The 21,752-nt window shown below is 43.7% G+C and overlaps 1 protein-coding gene and 1 pseudogene across 4 annotated transcripts in view; one reads left to right on the top strand and one right to left on the bottom strand.

Annotated features, from left to right (window-relative positions):
* The window catches only part of LOC146554371 (NLR family CARD domain-containing protein 3-like), a 15,270-nt gene extending 7,478 nt beyond the window's left edge, over positions 1 to 7,792 (bottom strand). The window contains exons 1-7 of one of the 4 annotated variants that reach the window (XM_085253147.1): positions 6,976 to 7,652; positions 6,408 to 6,478; positions 6,203 to 6,332; positions 5,846 to 5,947; positions 5,090 to 5,168; positions 3,685 to 3,886; positions 1,730 to 3,530 (exon numbers count right to left, since the gene is read on the bottom strand). In XM_085253147.1, the coding sequence (XP_085109273.1) occupies positions 1,730 to 3,530; positions 3,685 to 3,886; positions 5,090 to 5,168; positions 5,846 to 5,947; positions 6,203 to 6,321 (2,303 nt within the window). In that variant the 5' untranslated portion in view covers positions 6,322 to 6,332; positions 6,408 to 6,478; positions 6,976 to 7,652. Of the gene's footprint in view, positions 1 to 1,729; positions 3,531 to 3,684; positions 3,887 to 5,089; positions 5,169 to 5,845; positions 5,948 to 6,202; positions 6,333 to 6,407; positions 7,653 to 7,674 lie in introns of those variants that run through there. The other 3 variants (XM_085253146.1, XM_085253145.1, XM_085253148.1) reach the window with 3 other exon arrangements.
* Positions 7,083 to 21,121, top strand: LOC146554372 (uncharacterized; annotated as a pseudogene).
* Positions 21,122 to 21,752: the final 631 nt, after the last annotated feature.

Consider the following 21,752-nt stretch of genomic DNA (forward strand, 5'->3'; position numbering starts at 1 on the left):
TCCACCGTTGCTCGACGCTGCGTGTACAGAGCAGGTAGTGCAACAATAGAAAAATAGTTGCGGGACGGCACTGTGTAGTGTTTGTCTAGGGTGTTGATCGTTTTCCTAAATCCCTCGTTTTGCACAGTGTTGATGGAGCCATATCTTTGGTCAGGTGATAAGTAATAGCCTCCGTAGTTTCTTTGTGCCTGCGGGAGGTCGACGTGTATAGGGAAGCGCTGTATAAGGTTCCCGTTATTGGTGTTTGGGTGGTTGACCGGGACGGATTTTCTCCTGTCACTTTCTCGTCATCCCTGACGTGCTCTCCGTTGTTTTTCCCGCTAATTTTAGCATCACACGGCACAGCTTCTGTATCACGTGGTATAAGGCTCCGCCCTTGTCATTTGTTGAGCAGGAAGAGTGAGCGCTTGTTTTCATGCAGATTACGTCCCGGATCAAAATGCGGTACAATCGTCGTCTTTTTTTTTTTTTTTTTTTTAAATCGTTGTCATTTGGAAATGAGATCGCACACAAGTATGAATCGAGATCGCGTTTTTCTAATGATTAATCGTGCAGCCCTAGGTGATAGGCAAGACTGTAAGTATGTAGCAATGAGAGGGAAGGCTGGCTCATATCCTGGTGAGTGAGGGTTAGTTACTCTAGGAAAAGGTCAAGGTATGATTGAGAGATTCTGGGAGACTGAACCAGTGAAATGGAAATTCGTTCAATTAAAGCAGATATAGTGATTAGTCCTTCCATCAGTCGTTCACAAAGCAGTGAGATAAAGTCTCAAGTCTCATTCTGCACAGTGTAAATGTCAGTGTCCTCCGGGTCCTCACTGATCATTGCATTCTGTCACAAATTGTCATGGTTCACAGACTGTGTACAGTCGGAAATCAAAGTGCACGACATTGGAGAGATTGAAAAACAATCAAGCATGCAGATCTAACAACAGGAAACCAGAAGAAACACGAGGAATATAATTGATTCAGCAGCTGCAGATCCTTGGAGCTGTACTGGTGAGGCAGATTGTAACATATAGAAGTGAACTCTTCAGCTGAGCAGTGCACTGATGCAGAGCAATAAGACCAGAGGAGCAATGAGGGAGTTGATCACCTACGGCTCCATCACAGTCTTTGAACGTCTTCAGTCAGTACAGAATCATGCTGCGAGGCTTTTAACCAGCACATTAGACTGGACATTACTCCAGTTTAATCTCTTCACACTGGTAACCAGTTCATTTTAGGCGTTATTTAAAGTTTTAGTCCTTACTTTTAGTCCCAGTTTATGTTTCTGACTTTCTACAATCCTACAGCTCTTCTCACATCTGAGATCTTCCAGTCAAAGGCTTTTACTGGTCCCACTAACTCATTTATTCAGACTCTAGTATTCAGAGTGGCCTTTAACTAGTTTTAGGCTGTATGATGTTCAGTGTTTGCTGTTTAATGTTTTTATCTTCTGTGTTTTTATTGCCTGTTTCTATTGTAAAGCACTTTGTGGTTTTTGACCTGTGAAAGCTGCTGTATAAAGAAATTTACTTACAGGATGATTCTGGACGTGACTTTGATAAAAGCTGACACCCAGATATGTTTAAGACACTCTGACATTTACTGCTGCCATCAAACATTAACTATAATATACTGTATTTAGTGCTGATGATCATGTAAAAAAATATGTTTAAGTTTTTAAGGGTCCATCACACATGATACTGTTTATGTTATAAATAAAGCCTGATCACATGTTTACTCACAGAGCTTTGTTGGAGGCTTTGATCACTGGCAGCAGCCTCAGAAGAGCCTTCTCTGAAGCAGAGTATTTCTTCAGGTCAAACACATCCAGATCTTCTTCTGATGACAGTAAGATGAAGACCAGAGCTGACCACTGAGCAGGAGACAGTTTATCTGTGGAGAGACGTCCTGATCTCAGGGACTGTTGGATCTCCTCCACTAGAGAACGATCATTCAGTTCATTCAGACAGTGGATCAGATTGATGCTTTTCTCTGCAGACAGATTCTCACTGAGCTTCTTCTTGATGTACTGGACTGTTTCCTGATTGGTCTGTGAGCTACTTCCTGTCTGTGTCAGCAGACCCCGTAGGAGAGTCTGATTGGCCTGCAGTGAAAGACCCAGGAGGAAGCGGAGGAACAAGTCCAGGTGTCCATTTGGACTCTGTAAGGCCTTGTCCACAGCACTCTGGTGGAGAGATTGAAGTTTTGGTTTGTTAAATAATTTAGATTTCTTGGAGGTTGTTTGTTGTTCTTCCAGCAGATTGAGTCCAGAGTTGATGAAGGTCAGATGGACATGAAGAGCAGCCAGAAACTCCTGAACACTCAGATGGATGAAGCAGAACACCTTGTCCTGGTACAGTCCTCTCTCCTCTTTAAAGATCTGTGTGAACACTCCTGAGTACACTGAGGCTGCTCTGATATCGATGCCACACTCTGTCAGGTCTGATTCATAGAAGATCAGGTTTCCTTTCTGCAGCTGATCAAAAGCCAGTTTTCCCAGAGACTCCATCATCGTCCTGCTCTCTGGACTCCAGTGTGGATCTGTCTCAGCTCCTCCATCATACTTGACCTTCTTCACTTTGGCCTGAACCACCAGGAAGTGGATGTACATCTCAGTCAGGGTCTTGGGCAGCTGTCCTCCCTCTCTGGTTTCCAGCACATCCTCCAGAACTGTAGCAGTGATCCAGCAGAAGACTGGGATGTGACACATGATGTGGAGGCTTCGAACTTTCTTGATGTGGGAGATGATCCTGCTGGCCTGCTTCTTATCTCTGAATCTCTTCCTGAAGTACTTCTTCTTCTGTGGGTCAGTGAACCCTCTGACCTCTGTCACCATGTCAACACAATCAGGAGGGATCTGATTGGCTGCTGCTGGTCGTGTGGTTATCCAGAGGCGAGCAGAGGGAAGCAGGTTCCCCCTGATGAGGTTTATCAGCAGCACATCCACTGAGGTGGACTTTCTAGGATCAGTTAGGATTGTAGTTTCGTGGAAGTCCAGAGGAAGTCGACACTCATCCAGACCATCAAAGATGAACACAACCTGGAAGTCTTCAAAGCTGCAGATTCCTGCTTCTTTGGTTTCAGTAAAGAAGTGATGAACAAGTCCCACCAAGCTGAACTTTTCCTCTTTCAGCACATTCAGCTCTCTGAAAGTGAATGGAAATATGAACTGGATGTCCTGGTTGGCTTTGTCTTCAGCCCAGTCCAGGCTGTATTTCTGTGTTAAGACTGTTTTCCCAATGCCAGCCACTCCCTTTGTCAGCACTGTTCTGATTGGTTCATCTCTTCCAGGTGAGGCTTTAAAGATGTCTTCTTGTCTGATGGTTGTTTCTGGTCTGTCTGGTTTCCTGGATGCTGTTTCAATCTGTCTGACCTCATGTTCATCATTGACCTCTGCAGTCCCTCCCTCTGTGATGTAGAGCTCTGTGTAGATCTGATTCAGGAGGGTTGGGTTTCCTGCTTTAGCGATGCCCTCAAACACACACTGGAACTTCTTCTTCAGGGTGGATTTAAGGTTACGATGACAAACTGCAGCTTGAAGTTCTGAATAATAATAATAAAAATACAACTTCAACAATCATATTTTACAAAATGCTGACGACATTTTTTGACCCACTGAGAAATGACTGAACACACTGGTGTCATGAGTGTCTCATTTATCTAACAGCTTAAAACCTTAAGTAAGAAATCCTCTTACGTCTCTGCAGACGGTCAGCCAGCTCCTCCTGCTTCATTCTCCTCAGGAAGTCCACTGTGATCTTCACAAATGCCTCTCTGCTGCTCCTCTGCTCATCATCCTCCCTCTGAAACTCCAAGCACTGGGGCTTATTTGGATTCAGAGCCTTCTGGATCTTCTTCAGCTCGTTCTTCACAAACGTGATGATGTTGTCCTCCAGCAGCTGGAACAGAATATTTATGAATGACCCACCACTCTGAACTTCAGTCCACACAACATCCACTTCTTTACAATCAAGAAGCATATCATCCACGATCTCCTCACCAATTATAAGTTTGACTTTATCTGATTAACTGAGAATTTCTCCACAACTCCACGGTCCCAAAACGCTGATTCTGTTCATATGAATGCAGCGATTTCAGTGGGAGAAACATTTCACTGGTGTTCAGAGCTGAACTACCAACAGGTTGATGATCGAAGCCAGAAACTTGGCGATGTTATAGGTGACAGAGTTGATCATACAGACAGCTGGTCTGAAAGGTTCACTCTGTTTACACATACAGATCAGTATTTAAGGTTTGACTCTCATCATCCACTGGAGCACAAACTGGGCGTCATCAGGACGCTACAACACAGAGCGAACGCCATCCCCACAGACACAGCAGCCAGGGAGGCAGAAGAACATCACATCAAGAAGGTCCTGAGGAAATGTGAACCAGCTGACCAAACACATCCTGCTGCAGGATGTTAACATAGCAGCACACTGATGATCCACTCACTGTGAACAACACATTTGGACCTGATTTGCTGCTCTGGTTTACACGTGTGTGTAACTCTTAGAGCTGATTGGCTGCTTTTTATGGGGGCTGGGTCTTTGGAAAGTGAGCAAACCACAGTTTTAGTAACACACCCTGAACTGCACACTTTAACAAACAACATGAGATTTTAACTGTAATGTAAAAATCCTGTGATTCACTGTTATTAAGCACAAACACATCTATGGCCCCGTTTCCATTAGTAGCTGCTCAGATCGACTCGCCACAGGTCGCCACGACTGGACTGGATCCACTGGTTTCCATTACACCACCTAATGTGGTCGTCTGAATACAGCAGAGTGTTGACTCACATCATTAGTAAGTGCTAATGCTGCTAATTTCCATCATATTTGTCATTTATTTCTCAGAGTTATTGAAGAAACAGTTATTCAGCTTCATTCCCACTGATCTCGACTACAAACTGTTTCACTTTGGTTTCTGTTTAAAGCCTCGATGTTTAAAACGTTTCCCTGTGATCACATTTGCACCGTCTGATTTCAAAGTTTGTTTCTTTTGGTCATTTAGTCCACAGAGTCCTTGGTGTTCTGAAAGGGACCTATAAACAAATGTATTAATATTAATAATAAAGTAGTTGTTGTACATGTACAGACCATAAACATGGAGTCCAGCTGTGTTTGATGCTGCTGGGCAGACTGACCACTGGGACCCTCTGAGCTCTGCTGCTCCACTCTGTGGATGAACCATGGACACACACATGAAGCCACTTTCATTATTAAAATGTGAATTTAGCCTCTAAAAGCTGTGTTCAGTCAGTGTTGCTGCTTCCCTGTGTCTGACCTCACGTATGTGCTTCTGAAAGAACTGTTAAAAATCCCGTAAACACTTTTTAACCTGTGAAAAAACCTTTTCAGAACAGTTTAAGCTGTTATATGTTGAACTCTTGGCTGACATCATATTAAATGCTGTGGACTCAGAATATGATGTCACTCAAGTTTACATGTGTGTGAAGGCAGACGAGTCAGTACTTTGGTGATACAGTGTAAAGCTGCACTGATTTCCATGAACAGCACTGTGGTTCAGTGTTGTCCTGATGGAGTAACAGCAGCCAGTATGATCCAGGCTTTAGCTGCTGGGTCTCTGTGTGACCTCTCAGACTGTTTAACAGATCAGACACAAAGAGCATCAGAGCTGTTCTTTAAAGACAAACATGAACCCACTCAGGTCACACTTTCCCCACAGATATGAGCATCACTGTCCTCAAACAGCAAATGACCAAGTCGAACATTTGGATCTTTTCTCTTTCATTGTTTTCTTTTTAATGAATCTTTGTAACAATCTGAGGATGTTTCAGGTCATATTTATCCAGGAAACACAAACATGTAAAGGAGTCATCACAGCTCTCTGACCTCGTTGCTCCAGGTTCACCACTGAAGTCTGGAGGGTCACCTTTGGACCGGTCACTCCTCACAGACGGACAGCTGGACCCTGCAGACTGTGACCTCTGACCTCTGCAGACACAAACATGATTGAAGCAGCTGTGATCACACAGACTGCAGATAATGCAGCTGTTTCCTGTCAGTAACATCCTCTTAGATTAGAGTTCAGCTTTTTACAGGAAAACTGGACAAAACTGATTTTTGTTACAAACTCATTTTCATTTCCTCTCAGCTCACAAACACAGTCAGACAATCAACCAGAGTCAACACTGATTATAATGTCAGTGCAGAATTATTTCTGTTACTCAGTGAGTTCAGCTCTCTGACCTCGTTGCTCCAGGTTCACCACTGAAGGCTGGAGGTCGACCTTTGGACCGGTCACTCCTCACAGACGGACAGCTGGACCCTGCAGACTCTGCTCTGTCCTCCTCTTCCTCCATCATCATCTTCAGTCAGTCTGAGAGGTAAACCACAAACACTCAGTGAGTTCACATTAACAGGAGTAACCGAGTTACAGTCGCTGACCTCTGACCTGTCATGTGACCTAGAAACCAGGTCAATATGTCTGTAGGTTCAGTCATCCAGGTCATGTGATCTAAGGAGCTTGGAAAGAAAAGAGACGTCTTTAAGTTTCTGGAAGACGTTTCATCCGAGAAGCTTCTTCAGTTTTAAAACCAAACGGTGGAGAGTCCCAGATATTTAAACCTGAGACGGAAAGAAAGCATGTCGCTGACCCACCACTGATCATGATCAATGGTGGGTCAACAATATAAACACTTATTTCAAGGATGAAACTGTGAGTCTGATCACTTGAGCACAAACATCTGGAGCACAGACATCTGGAGCAGCATGTCGATGCTGTTGGTTGAGATGCTGAAGACTGAAGTCCAGGCAGCTCCAGCAATGATCCACTGATGTGGTTTTATTCCACGTATGAATGTTGTTATTGACAGAGATGAAGTTACTCAAAAAAGTCATTATTACACATATTACACAGAACACTTTAATTAAAAGTAATGGAGTATGTTACGTCATTACTCCTCATAACAGTACTTTCATGTTACTGTGTAAAATGAGCTGAAACACTGTCTCATAATCACCATAATCTAAAGCTGAGGTACAGCCCCACACACCAACACAGATCCTGATGAGGTCACGTGATGTTTCTCTGAGTGTTTATGAACACAAATCAAAGATGAAACAGCACAAAGACACTTCAAAGTGATTCTACTGTGGAAACATGAACAGGTAGAAACCTGCAGCCTGACTGCTCATCACTTTGTTACCTGTTCAGGTTCAGCAGCAGCAGCTCACTTTATCACGGTGCTGGTCTGGGGTCAGTGTTTACTCAGCTTTAACATCACTCTGGGTTCTTGGCTAGCTTAGCGTTAGCTTAGATTTAGCTTAGCGTTAGCATGCTGTCAGGTGTCTCGTGTGGTGTGTAAATATTAATCACAGTGACAGTAAAGGAGGTAAAGGGCTGTGACGTCATCACGTACGCTGCGTCCTCTGAGTGAACTCACAAAGTACAAACTACAAGCACACAAACACGAACGTAGCTCAGAGTGGCGGACACACTCGGCCTCGTTGGTCCAGCTGTGAGTCCGTTACCGTGAACTATGGAGCGGCAGATTTGTGCTGAACTAAGCTGCACACAGCTGATGTTAGCCAGGAAACATTACACACTGACTTTAATACAAACACACACAGTTTGTTGTGTGAAGAACTCAAACATGAGCTGAACAAACAGTAAAGTTCCTAAAGACAAACTGTTAAAGGAGGAAACAAAGCAAACTTACAGTTTCTTCACACACCAACAACAAGCGCCACTCCACGAAGTTCAGGAAGTGAAAGTAAACTTTCAGCCTAATGCGGCGTTTGAAGACAATCAGGGGCTTTGAAACACTATGCTGCGTTCAGGTGCACCTCAGAAACTCCTAAACCTCTGGCAGGCTGTGATTTATTTCTGCTGGTTTTCCAGTTTGAAGCACAAACATCTGTCATCACTTTGTTGTTCTTCTTCCTGCAGCGTTTGAATATTTCAGCACTGAACTGATGTTTGTTCAAAGCTCTTTTCAACCTGTTGAAGTCATGAATGAAAGTGCAGACTGAGAGTGGATCACATGATGTTTAAGGTGTGTCATGTGACACGTTCAGTATTGTCACACATGTCTAGATTGTCCCTGATATCAGAACTGCTCAAACACTGATGATTATATTTGAAGAATTATTCCTGATGGCAGCAAAGTTTGAATGGAGCTCTCTGTCTGTGCTGATTTGTCGCCCTCTGGAGGTCAAAGCACAAACTGCATGATTTCAGTGTAACCACTGACCGATGGATGCTTCGTAAATGCAATCGCAACACACCTATTGTGTTGGTATAACTTTAATGTGGGAATATGCTTTTGTTTGTATGATTTGGCACCCTCTTGTGGCCACAGTTGGTACTTGGGAAGTTGTTATGCCCAGCTAGTTTGCTACAAGTGCTCAGTGGAGGTGAAACTTTTGCCCACGCATGCCTGTAAGTTTTCATTACATACTATAACCTTAACTATCTGATTTGTGATGCATGTGTAATGTGCATATACTGAGTTACTATTTCAGCTGTGTGGTCATTACTCATTTGTAAAGCTACTTGTGTGCTAGCGACTGTATATTAGCATGTGTTTGCTAACTTGCTATGATCAATAATGCTAGTTAACTGAAGGTGATGTTTATGTTTAATTTAGGCAACCTTAAGATTTATGTTTTTTGCTGGTTGTCATGAAAACTAAGTTTCAATTAGTACATTATGTATGTTCAGTGAATGAGAAGGTAATTATCTGTTTTGTGTTTATTTAGTTTTACAAAAAGAAAAGAGAAAGGAGAGTAATGAAAATGGATAAAGGACACCATGTATAAGAAGCCTCAGTAACATGGCCTGTAAACTGGAGATGCAGATCGAAGTAAAGAAGAATCTCAGTTCAAAGCATTCTCTTCTTCTCATTCTGTTCACTGTCTGTCAAACTGGATAAGCTAAATCACGCCCACATCTAGTGAGGACAGAACAGTAAAAAGGCTTACAATTCAGCAGATTTCACCATTCAAGGCGGCTACTGTATTTACAATGTCTGAGCCATCAGCTAACCAAGCCCAGCAGGTAGAGACACTTGGATCTCTGGAGACAAGATCATACTGTTCCAGCTCAAAACTTTCCAACAGGTCAACAGCAAGCGTTGCAGCGCTCAGGGCACGTGCCAAAGCAGAGGCTGCACAAGCGCAGTTGGCTTATGCGGAACAAGAAGCGGAAGCTATGAAACAACAAGCCCAAATCCAAGCACAGCTGCATATTCTCCAGGTGAAGAAAATGGCTGCTGCTGCATCAGCTGAAGCACAGGTCTTAGAGGCAGCGGTTCAGCTGGAGGAACAAAATTCCCAGAAAAGCGGGCAACTCCCAATCATCCCTGCAGACTGTAAGCGAAGAGTTCAAGATTACATTGACAGACAGTCATATGTGCAAAATATTCAAGAAAATACTCCTGCTGAAGATGACGCACAGTCATCACCATACCTTAAAAAAGGATATCCAAGCTCATCTGTGGCTCTACCCAAAGCACCTTTGTGGAAAGAGGAGGACCTCACACATCAGGAGCTTAGACCGCAACATCCACCCAGCGATCACCACGATCATGGGACATACACAAGTCCAGCACATCAGTTTGAACCACTCACGCCAATACCACCTACCCACAATAACTCATCTGTAGCCCTGACCCCCATCGTAAGCAAATGCTTCGAGAAGCTGGTCAGGGACTTCATCTGCTCTGCACTACCCGACTCACTGGACCCTCTACAGTTTGCATACCGCCACAACAGGTCCACTGATGATGCCATAGCCCTGACACTACACACTGCCCTGTCACACCTGGAGAAGAGAGACACGTATGTGAGAATGCTGTTTGTAGATTACAGCTCAGCATTCAATACCATCGTTCCCTCGAAGCTGGACAGGAAACTGCAGGATCTAGGACTGAGCAGCTCCCTCTGCAGCTGGATCCTTAGCTTCCTGTCTGACAGACGCCAGGTGGTCAGACTGGGCAGCATCACCTCATCCCCCATCACACTGAACACTGGTGCTCCACAGGGGTGTGTACTGAGCCCTCTCCTGTACTCACTCTACACCTACGACTGCACAGCCACTAACAGCTCCAACATCATTGTGAAGTTTGCGGACGACACTACAGTGGTGGGTCTTATCACCAACGGTGATGAGACGGCTTACAGGGAGGAGGTCAGCGCCCTGACCCACTGGTGTCAAGACAACCATCTCACCCTCAACGTCGCAAAGACAAAGGAGTTGATAGTGGACTTCCGGAGGTGCAGAGAAGTACACACCCCCATCACCATCAACGGCGCTGCTGTGGAGAGAGTGAGCAGCTTCCGGTTCCTTGGAGTACATCTGGCTGAGGATCTTACGTGGTCAGTACACACAAACAAAACAGTGAAGAAGGCGCAGCAGCGCCTCTTCTTTCTCAGGAGACTGAAAAGATTCGGCATGAGCCCCCGCATCCTCAGGACCTTCTATCACTGTGCCATTGAGAGCATCCTCACTGGATGCATCACCACCTGGTATGGCAACAGCACCGCCTACAACTGCAAAGCTCTCCAGCGAGTAGTGCGGTGCTCTGAACGGATAATTGGAGGTGAGCTTCCCTCCCTCCAAGACATCTACAGGAAGCGCTGCCTGAGGAAAGCGGGGAGGATCATCAAGGACTCCAGTCACCCCAGCCATAAACTGTTCAGACTGCTTCCATCAGGAAGGAGGTTCTGCAGCATCCGGTCCCGAACCAGCAGACTGAGAGACAGCTTCTTCCACCAGGCCATCAGACTGCTGAACACGTCATAGACACCTCAGCTTCACTACTGGAACTTCAACATTATGCACTCCATACTGTATATAAATGCCACTTGTTTTGCACATATTCAACTCTGTATATTTTATATATTTTATTATTATTATTATTATTATTATTATTATTATTTTATTTTATTTTTTTACTATTTAATTTGTAAAAATGTGTATACACACACACACACACACACACACACACACACACACGTAGGAAAATATTTAGTATACACATCCAGAAATGCATACACTATTATATATTGTACATATATTTATTAGTTTCAGGTTGGCCATTCTTGTATTTTGCTCGTTTGTGTTGTTGTGTTTGCACATCTCTGTTGCTTGTGGGGCTCGCACACAAGAATTTCACTCGCATGTGCTGTGCCAGTGTGCCTGCACATGTGATGTGACAATAAAAAAGTGATTTGATTTGATTTGCTATAACAGATGTGGCAAAATATTTAATGAGACGAGAGCTTGTGTCAACTACTATACAGAAATTTGACGACGAACCCCAAAACTACCGGAGATGGAAATCCTCCTTCTTAAATGTAATCAAGGACTTGTCTTTGTCACCTAGAGAGGAACTTGACCTCCTTATAAAATGGTTAGGACCACAGTCGTCTGAGCAAGCAAGGAGAGTCAGCGCTGCGCAAATTTATAATGTTGCTGCAAGCCTTGAAATGGTTTGGCAGCGCTTGGAGGAGTCATATGGAGCTCCAGAGGTGATTGAACATGCCCTCTTTAAGAAAATGGAAGACTTTGCAAAAATATCTGCCAAAGACAACAGCAGGCTGAGGGAACTTGGTGACCTCTTACTTGAACTGGAACTCGCCAAAGCAGAAGGGCACTCACCTGGGCTCGCTTTCCTCGACACAGCACGTGGTGTCAATCCTATTGTAGAGAAACTACCACACACATTGCAAGAGAAGTGGATTTCATGTGCATCCAAGTTCAAAACAAACCACAACGTTGCCTTCCCACCTTTCTCTGTCTTTTCCCAGTTTGTACGAGAACAAGCGAGAATCAGGAATGATCCCAGCTTCTTTTTTCTCTCAACAGGAGTAGGGAAAGCTGAACGACCTATAAGGTACAACAGAACACAGATATCAGTAAGAAAGACAGATGTGTCATGTGAACTGGGGGTAAGTGAATTGGATAAGTGGGATGACCCAGACAAGCAGTGTCCTCTCCATAGGAAACCACACCCTCTTAGGAAATGTCGCAGTTTTCGTAGTAAGTCTCTTGAAGAAAGAAAAGCTTACCTAAAGGAGAAGAACATATGCTTCAGATGTTGTGGATCCACCAAGCATCTAGCAAAGAACTGCACAGCCAAAATTACTTGTAAGGAATGTGAAAGCGACAAGCACGTCTCGGCTTTGCATCCAGGCCCACCCCCTCACGACTTCAGACTGCCACTAGAGACAGGAAAGCATGGCGGGGAGCCTCAAGCCATGCCAGTGTCAACCTCAGCTAAAGCCATGTGCACTGAAGTCTGTGGAGATTGGCATAGCCCCAGGTCTTGTGCCAAAATCTGTCTAGCTCTGGTTTATCCTTCTGGCAAGAGAGAGAAAGCAATCAAACTATATGCAGTCTTAGATGATCAGAGCAATCGCTCTCTCGCACGATCCATGTTTTTTGACATCTTCGAGGTGGACGGGAACACAGAGACATACACACTCAAGACGTGCTCAGGCATAATGGAAATGAGTGGAAAGCGAGCCAAACACTTCATCATAGAGTCGATTGATGGCAACACCAAGGTACCTCTACCTCCATTGCTGGAATGTGATATGATTCCAGAGGACCGGTCTGAGATACCCTCTCCTGAAGTTGCACAACATTTTCCTCACTTGAAAGACATTGCACACAAAATCCCTCCCATCAATTCAGACGCACAAATCCTTCTGCTCCTAGGAAGGGATGTGTTGAATTTGCATAAAGTGAGAGAACAACACAATGGACCAGCAGATGCTCCATTTGCTCAACGGCTCGACCTTGGCTGGGTAGTCATAGGAGATGTCTGTTTGGGGCGCACGCATAAGCCGAGCTCTGCTGTGAGAGCCTATAAAACTAACGTGCTGCTCAATGGGAGACCATCATATCTCAGCCCGTGCTTCAACAGTATGAATGCAAAGGAAAAGCTGTTAACAGTCCAGCAGAGATGCACTACTCAAAGCCACATGGATACTTATCACGGGGTCAAAACAGACAAGCTCGGTGATACAGTGTTCATCAAGAGCGAAGACGATGAGAGACCCGGACCTTCACTGGAAGATGAACGTTTCCTCAAGATCATGCAAAGTGAGATGTACCAAGACAACTCTAATAGTTGGGTCGCGCCTCTGCCCTTTGTAACACATAGGCAGCGACTGCCAAACAACTGCCAGCAAGCTCTCAAACGACTGCATACTCTCAAGCGGAGTCTCGACAGGAAGGCAGACATGAGAGATCACTTTGTTAAGTTCATGCAGAAGATGTTTGACAGTCAGCAAGCAGAGTTAGCACCTGCTTTGAAGCCTGAGGAAGAGTGCTGGTATCTTCCATTGTTTGGAGTATACCATCCACAAAAGCCTGGACAAATACGGGTAGTTTTTGACTCGAGCGCCAAACACGAGGGGGTGTCATTGAATGATGTCCTTTTAAGTGGTCCAGACTTGAACAACACTTTGGTTGGAGTGCTACTGCGGTTTCGAAAAGAGCTTATAGCAATAACTGCGGATGTGGAACAGATGTTCTACTGCTTTACTGTAAGGGAAGATCACCGGAACTACCTACGTTTTCTCTGGTACCGAGAAAATGACCTCACAAAAGATGTGACAGAGTTCCGCATGACAGTGCATGTGTTTGGCAATAGCCCCTCACCAGCTGTGGCGATCTATGGGCTGAGAAAAGCAGCTCAAGCAGGCGAGGCAGAGCACGGCAAAGATGCAAGGGAGTTTGTTACCAGAAACTTTTATGTCGACGACGGTCTGACTTCACTCCCTACAGAAACAGAAGCCATCAGTCTTCTTCAAAGAACACAGAAGATGTTAGCTGAGTCCAATTTACGGCTACACAAAATTGCCTCAAACAGTAGCAAGGTAATGGATGCATTTCCAGCTGATGATCTGGCCAAGGACCTGAAAAACCTAGACCTAGGGACAGATCCTCTTCCTGTTCAGCGTAGCCTTGGACTGAGCTGGAGTCTTGAATCAGATTCTTTCACCTTCCAAGTTTCCAAGGAAGAAAGACCCTTCACTAAGCGAGGCATACTCTCTACAGTCAACAGCTTGTATGACCCGTTAGGTTTTATTGCTCCCATCACTGTCCAAGGCAAAGCCCTCATCAGAGAACTTACCACAGAACCATGTGAATGGGATGATCCTCTTCCACCTGCCAAAGAAAGACAATGGAATGCATGGAAAGACTCCCTGTCAGAGGTAGAGCTTCTGCACATACCCAGGCCTTATATTCCGTCTTCTCTGTCCTCCATGCAGCACCAAGAGCTTTGTGTCTTCTCAGATGCCTCGTCAATGGCTATTGCAGCAGTTGCCTACATACGAGCTATTGATAAACAAGGACAGTGCTTCATCGGGTTTGTCATGGGTAAATCCAAGCTAGCACCCAAGCCTGCACATACCATCCCCCGATTGGAGCTGTGTGCTGCAGTTCTTGCTGTAGAGGTGGCAGAGCTCATTTGTCAGGAGATGGACCTTGAGCTGCATGCTGTAAGGTATTACACAGACAGCAAGATTGTGCTAGGCTACATCTATAATGCTTCGCGAAGGTTTTACATCTATGTGTCCAACAGAGTCTCCAGAATTAGGAAGTCCACTACATGCACACAGTGGAATTATGTTGCAACAGAAAACAACCCAGCTGACATCGCAACAAGGCCGATTGCAGCAAGTCTCCTGCACAAAACAAGCTGGTTCATTGGTCCTCAGTTCCTAAAGCAGGCCCAACAACAGGTATCCCCATCAGTGACATTAAGTAAGTTTGACCTTGTTGAACCACAGCACGATGCAGAGATTCGCCCAGAAGTCAGCACCCTGACAACTAAGGCTACTGATAGACCTCTCAGTCCACAGAGATTTGAACGGTTCTCCTCATGGAAAACTCTGATAAATGGAATGGCGAAGCTCATCAGCGTGGCAAGATGCAGGTCCAGGCTTTCAAAACAAGTCCCTCAAAATCCACAAACACAGGCAAAATTTAGAGTGATCTGGAGTGTTCAACAGTTTGTATTCACAGAAGAAGTGAGACAATTGGAGAGAGGGAAACAAATTTCCGAAGCAAGTCCTCTGTGGAGGTTGAACCCCTTTATCGATCAGGATGGAGTGCTTAGAGTAGGTGGACGGCTCTCTTCAGCTGACCTTCCATATGATGAAAAACACCCAGTCATACTCCCAAAGAGACACCATGTGACAACTTTGTTAGTGAGACATCATCACCAGGAAGTTGCCCACCAAGGTCGCCACTTAACTGAGGGGGCACTTCGCTCAGCCGGTTTGTGGATAATTGGCGTAAGAAAGCTGGTTTCTAGCTTGATCTATGGATGTGTCATATGCCGCAAACTCAGAGGAAAGCCTCAAGAGCAAAAGATGTCTGACTTGCCTGAGGATAGGCTTTGCATAGAACCCCCGTTCACCAGAGTTGGTCTAGATGTCTTTGGACCATGGAGTGTAGTGTCACGACGAACAAGAGGAGGCACAGCAGAAAACAAGCGATGGGCAGTGTTGTTTACGTGCCTAGGAACACGAGCAGTGCATATAGAGGTGATTGAATCCATGTCCACCTCAAGCTTTATTAACGCCATAAGAAGGTTTTTTGCCATACGAGGACCTTCCAAGGTTCTCAGGTCTGACCGTGGAACCAACTTCGTCGGTGCCTGTAGAGAGTTAAGGATCTTTACAGATGACTCAGAGGTCCGAAATTACCTTAGTAATGAAGGCTGCTCATGGACCTTTAATGCACCACACTCATCCCATATGGGAGGCTCATGGGAAAGAATGATTGGTGTTGCTCGTCGGATCTTAGATGCCATGCTGCTGCAGTCTGGGCCTACCCGTCTTTCTCATGAAGTCCTTGTCACCTTGATGGCAGAAGTGATGGCAATTATGAATGCTCGGCCATTGGTTCCGGTGAGTACAGATCCAGAGTCACCGACAGTCTTGACACCAGCAATGCTTCTTACTCAGAAAGCAAACGTTGTGTCTGCTCCCGAAGGGGTGTTTGACTTGAAAGACCTATACAGGAAACAGTGGCGACATGTCCAATGTCTAGCCGACATCTTTTGGAAACGATGGCGACAAGAATATTTGACAACACTGCAGTCCAGAAAGAAGTGGATCAATGACAAAAGGGACATGCAAATCGGAGACATTGTCTTACTGAAGGATGACCAAACCAAGCGAAATGAATGGCCTATTGGTCTCATTGTTAAGAACATTCCTAGTCAAGATAATAAAATCAGAAAGGTGGAGGTTAGGGTTGTGAAACAAGGTGCTCCACGGATTTACCTACGTCCAGTTTCTCAGCTCATCCTTCTGTTCCCCAAGGAAACTATAAAGAAAGACTGAGGTATACAGGAAACTAAAAAGTAAAGTAAAAGACGGAGTGGTATAAAATACTTTATACCAGGCGGGGAGTGTGTTGGTATAACTTTAATGTGGGAATATGCTTTTGTTTGTATGATTTGGCACCCTCTTGTGGCCACAGTTGGTACTTGGGAAGTTGTTATGCCCAGCTAGTTTGCTACAAGTGCTCAGTGGAGGTGAAACTTTTGCCCACGCATGCCTGTAAGTTTTCATTACATACTATAACCTTAACTATCTGATTTGTGATGCATGTGTAATGTGCATATACTGAGTTACTATTTCAGCTGTGTGGTCATTACTCATTTGTAAAGCTACTTGTGTGCTAGCGACTGTATATTAGCATGTGTTTGCTAACTTGCTATGATCAATAATGCTAGTTAACTGAAGGTGATGTTTATGTTTAATTTAGGCAACCTTAAGATTTATGTTTTTTGCTGGTTGTCATGAAAACTAAGTTTCAATTAGTACATTATGTATGTTCAGTGAATGAGAAGGTAATTATCTGTTTTGTGTTTATTTAGTTTTACAAAAAGAAAAGAGAAAGGAGAGTAATGAAAATGGATAAAGGATACCATGTATAAGAAGCCTCAGTAACATGGCCTGTAAACTGGAGATGCAGATCGAAGAAAAGAAGAATCTCAGTTCAAAGCATTCTCTTCTTCTCATTCTGTTCACTGTCTGTCAAACTGGATAAGCTAAATCACGCCCACATCTAGTGAGGACAGAACACCTATTACCTGTAATATACACCTGTAAATGTATTCTGTTGGTTTATTCTTATTTCAAACGACGTTTCTTACCTTTGATCAATGAATGAGGAGCGTTGGGATGTGTTGCGAGCGTTGAGTTACTTATTTTCTCTCCCGAAACGTAAAAGAGGAGATTTTTTAAAAGTGCCGCCGCATCTCAAACTCGCAACAGCGCCGGAAGACCGTAGTGGCCAAAAGTATATTACACCCGTAGTGGTTTAGTACGGTGGCCCCTAGAGACAAAGCACGTACAAACTCCAAAACACTTGCAAAATCCAAAACACAACGGAAGTGCTCCAGGACGCTAGGGGCAGTGTTGAGCTTTTGTTACCTAGTAACTACACAAGCCAGGAAGTACCAATCACCGGATTTGGGGTTTGCAGCCTTAAAGGCCGCATTTTAAGGCCGATTACCTCACAGCCGCAAGAGAAGGCTTTCCGAATTCAAAGGCTGCCCGAAATGCGGCCCTGAAATGCGTCCTTAATTTCCCTGAATTTTAAGGATGGGTCGGTGTAGCCTTCATGGCCCAACATATCCCAGACTTCATAGTGCGGTGGTGGTGTGGATAATTTTGCCGAAAAAAAAACAGTGGAAGCGGAGCGGAGGAAGAGTAAACTTTCAGAAGTAAGTCCTGAATATTATGTCACTTATTAATGCGCAAATATTTTTTTAATGAAGAACATGAAACCATTATTGTTGGCCACATGTCGGGAAAGTTGACATTAGTGATGTTTGTACTTTCAGAATTAACTTGGTTTTAAAGCCTTTACTTTAATAAATATATATAGTCGACCTTAATCTTACAGAGATTGTGATGATTTTATGGATAATTAAAGTCAGTCATATATCCACAAACACAACAAGCTGAAAGTCAGTGATGCTGCTCGGTTTGCAGTCCTGAACATCACGGCACAAGCAGGATTCACTGCACTGTTAATGTGAGCTATGTTATATTGCTGCCTCTGTTCGGTGGTGTCGAGCCAAACGGACTTTAACGTGTGTTTGAACGAGCTGACGGTTCACTCGTTAAGCTGAAAGAAAGATGCTTTAATCACAGCAGTCACACATGTGTTCACTGCACCATCTGGAACTCTTCTTGTTTACACTCGTAATAACACAAACACTAAATCCTGCTTCTCTGGTGCTGTTGTGTAGCAGTGTGTACACCTGAGACTGTCACCTGTCTGTCTGTCCTGCACTCTCTCTCTGTTTCTTTCTCTCTGATTGTGGAATAAAAGTATGAACATGTGTTTATAAGTTACACTTGTGTTTGAATCCTGCAGCTTATCACACATTTGATTTCCATGTGTGACGACTGCAAGTGTCCAGAGTGAGGACAGACTGAGGGACCCACTGCTGCACATCATCTGTGAGGCTTTGCAGCCCTGATGATCCACCAGGACAAACTCAGCAGTGTGTGAGGAAGAGGAGGAGGAAGAGCCAGCAGCAGCTGACAGATGGAGAGAATAGACAGACTGTTCCCTGTTTGTGAAGGACTGCTAGGAAAGTTTAACATAACTGTCTGTGCTGAATCAGTCTTATTAGGTAATGTTCAAATAATGTGATCATCCCAGTGTTTCCAGTGTGGGAGAAAGTACTCAGAGTACTCAGGGCCTTCAAGTTACACACTATGAAAGGCAGCAACAAGTTTAATGTTCAGAAACCTAAAGTCTGTATCAGCAGCAGAATGGAGCTAAAATAAATGTTGGTTTCAGTTCTATGAAGCTTTGAGTATTTTGGATCAGTAGCTGCTGTGTTTGTTGCATCATATTGCTGTAACTGTTTATATGCTTTATATATTCTGAGGTAAGTTGATCTATAGTGTTACATCATATTCTATAAGGATGTTATGTGTTTGTAGACTTTCTGCCCAGTTTGACCCATTTAGCAGAAGTCAGCCTGTTTAAGGCTCTGATATCTATTCTGTGTGACTTACAGCAGTTATGACATGGTCTGATTTTCTCACCCAATAAAGGAATATTTCATATATCAGTCTACTCTTCATTCTATCAGACACAGTTATCACAGCTTGTACATTTTCTTTTAATAAATATATGTAAGCATTGAGCCAAATTTAGTAATGCCAACATACTGAAGGAACAACATTTGTCTCTTATATATGATACACCTATATGTGCACTGTCAAAGATACTTGTCTTTGAGTGAAGATTTAAGGTGATAAGACATGTAAATAACTGCAACTTGAATCTGTACTGAAGCTCAGTATTTGACACAGAGTTCATGTTCACTGCTGTAATAGCTAATAATGACTAATATAATAACTATAATATTGGCCATATTATATTTACATTACCAAAGTGAGATGACTTTAGTCTCATGAACAACATCAGCTAATTCTTATTTACTAACTAATCTTAAATAACTGTTCAGTACAGAAATGAAGCCCAAAAATCATGTTTTACTGTCCTGTGGTCTCAGCCTCAGATACTTATCAAATCACACAAAGCTCTTGTAGAAACAAACAAACAAATGAACAAAATATGTTCTCCTTCATTTCTGTCAAACAAAGTTGTATGACACGTTTCCAGCGGTTAGTATCATGGTTGCTAGGCAACCTGGGAAGCGCGACGGAGACTAGACCGTCCCATACAGACAAACTTGCCGTTTATTTTGCAAATAGAGCTCAACACTGCCCCTAGCGTCCTGGAGCACTTCCGTTGTGTTTTTGAATTTGCATGTGTTTTTGAGTTTGCAAGTGTTTTTGAGTTTGCATGTGTTTTGTCTCTAGGGGCCACCGTAGTTTAGCACTACCATAGAGAAACGGTTTAGGCCGTTTAGCTAAACAATCCCAGGCTCCCGCGCGGGAATCTACCAGCAATTCTTATGTGCCATGACTACTAAGCAGTTACCACAAATTTTGCAGATATGCCAATAATCATTCAACCATGAAAGGTTTTTATTTACAGACAGAACAGTTTGTTATACCTGGAGTAAAAAACACTTTTATCACAAATGTTGTCAATGTTCTTTCAAATTGTGTCTCGTTATTGTTCTCCTGCATCCTGCTGTCTAAACCCAGCAGCAAGATTATAACCTGGAATGTCTTTGTTTGTGTTTGGAATCAATTTTGTTTAATATAATTGTTTATTTTTTCACTGCATGTCAAGATGCAGAAGAAAGTTGCGCCATATCCAGGGAAAATCTCTGTGGCGTTCCACAAGGGGCCACTTGGATACCTTCTCCAGGACTCGTCAAAAGAAGCTCGAAGGATTAAAAATGACCCCAAGCTTCAGGACAAGTCTGCACCTGTGAGGGAGGACGATGCTCTGACTGTCATCTATCAGAGAGGAGGGGATGCCTCTGACATGAAGGAAGTGCAGGGAGAGTACATCCTGCAGTTTGGAAAATATAAAGGGAAATCTTTCCGGTGGCTTCTGGAGAATGATGTCGGGGACACCATGTACCTGATCAAAGATCTCCAGAAGCAAGAGGCTGCAGGGACCTCTGTGGAAGAAGGGCATGGCAAGGAGAGCTTGCATTCATTTGTACAGTAAGCCCTCAGCTTTGCAGAGATAAAAACTCTTCTGAGCTACGAGACCAGCAGAGTAAGTGTTGCTGCAGAAGCCTCTGAGGATGATCAGCTGGTTGGCTTTGGCTCACGAGCCAAGAGCACCTGGAAGGAGATTTGGGACGGCAGAGGTGACGGCTATGCAGACCTTATCATGAGGAAGAGCTGCAGTCAAGGAACACGGCTGCATGAGCTGCAGCAGTGCCTGCGGAAGAAGTAGCAGTCTGCGCCTGCTACTACAAACGCCCCAACTAAACAACCTCTTGGTAAGTTGTTTTAATAATATTTTAATAACATTGTTGACATGAAATATAAATTCAGTACATATTTGTCTAATTGTTGCCTCCATCACAGGGATGGATGAGGATGAAAACCTGGAGGACACAATGCCGAGCATCTCACCTGTAAAAGTACACATGCAGAGCTGTAAGTACTGCGTTATTACTACATGTCAGACGTGATAATGGCTAAGTCTGTTTCTGTCTCATATGCCTCTGTCTCTGCATAACTAGTCACTGTGGCAGCAGCAGCAGGGTCCACACCCAGAGGATCTTCAGGAGCAAACAGGTTTTCAAATGAAAGGTTTCAGAACTGGAGTACAATTGTTTTCTCTGCAAAGCTGAGCCTGAACTTGAACTTTTATATATTGTCTTGTTCTTGTTTTTGTGTGTTCTGGCCACGTTCCAGTGATGTTCCTCTAATAGCATGGTTGTATGCTGGCTGTATGGTGGAAGAAAACAGTAAATAAGGGAGAAACAGTTGATTTTGTATATAAGACAGTTTTGTTCTAGTTGTGAATGTTTCTTTTGTTTCTATAAATATAAACTGATTGTAAATATAAAAGTGTAAATAAATAGTTTTCTGCAAAAATATCAACACAGTTTTCTTCTTAGAGTTCACCTATATGTTTCTATATCTGTGTGTGCTCCCCATCAGGTAATCAGTTTAAATAAGTTGTGAGCGCTGCCCTGAAAGCTTACATATTATTTCTAAATCACTTCATGTAATGATAACAAGTCATCCTAGAGCAGTCTCACAGCTTTTATCTTCATAATCTTTCTGTTTTCATTTATATTATTAGAAACATGACTGCTGTCTTTTATCTGTGTGACTGTACAGCCTGTGTCAG

The sequence above is a fragment of the Mchenga conophoros genome, linkage group LG18, assembly GCF_057382185.1.
Source record: "Mchenga conophoros isolate Kocher_MC1m ecotype Shallow Benthic linkage group LG18, M_conophoros_male_GT1.1, whole genome shotgun sequence".
Taxonomy (NCBI): domain Eukaryota; kingdom Metazoa; phylum Chordata; class Actinopteri; order Cichliformes; family Cichlidae; genus Mchenga; species Mchenga conophoros.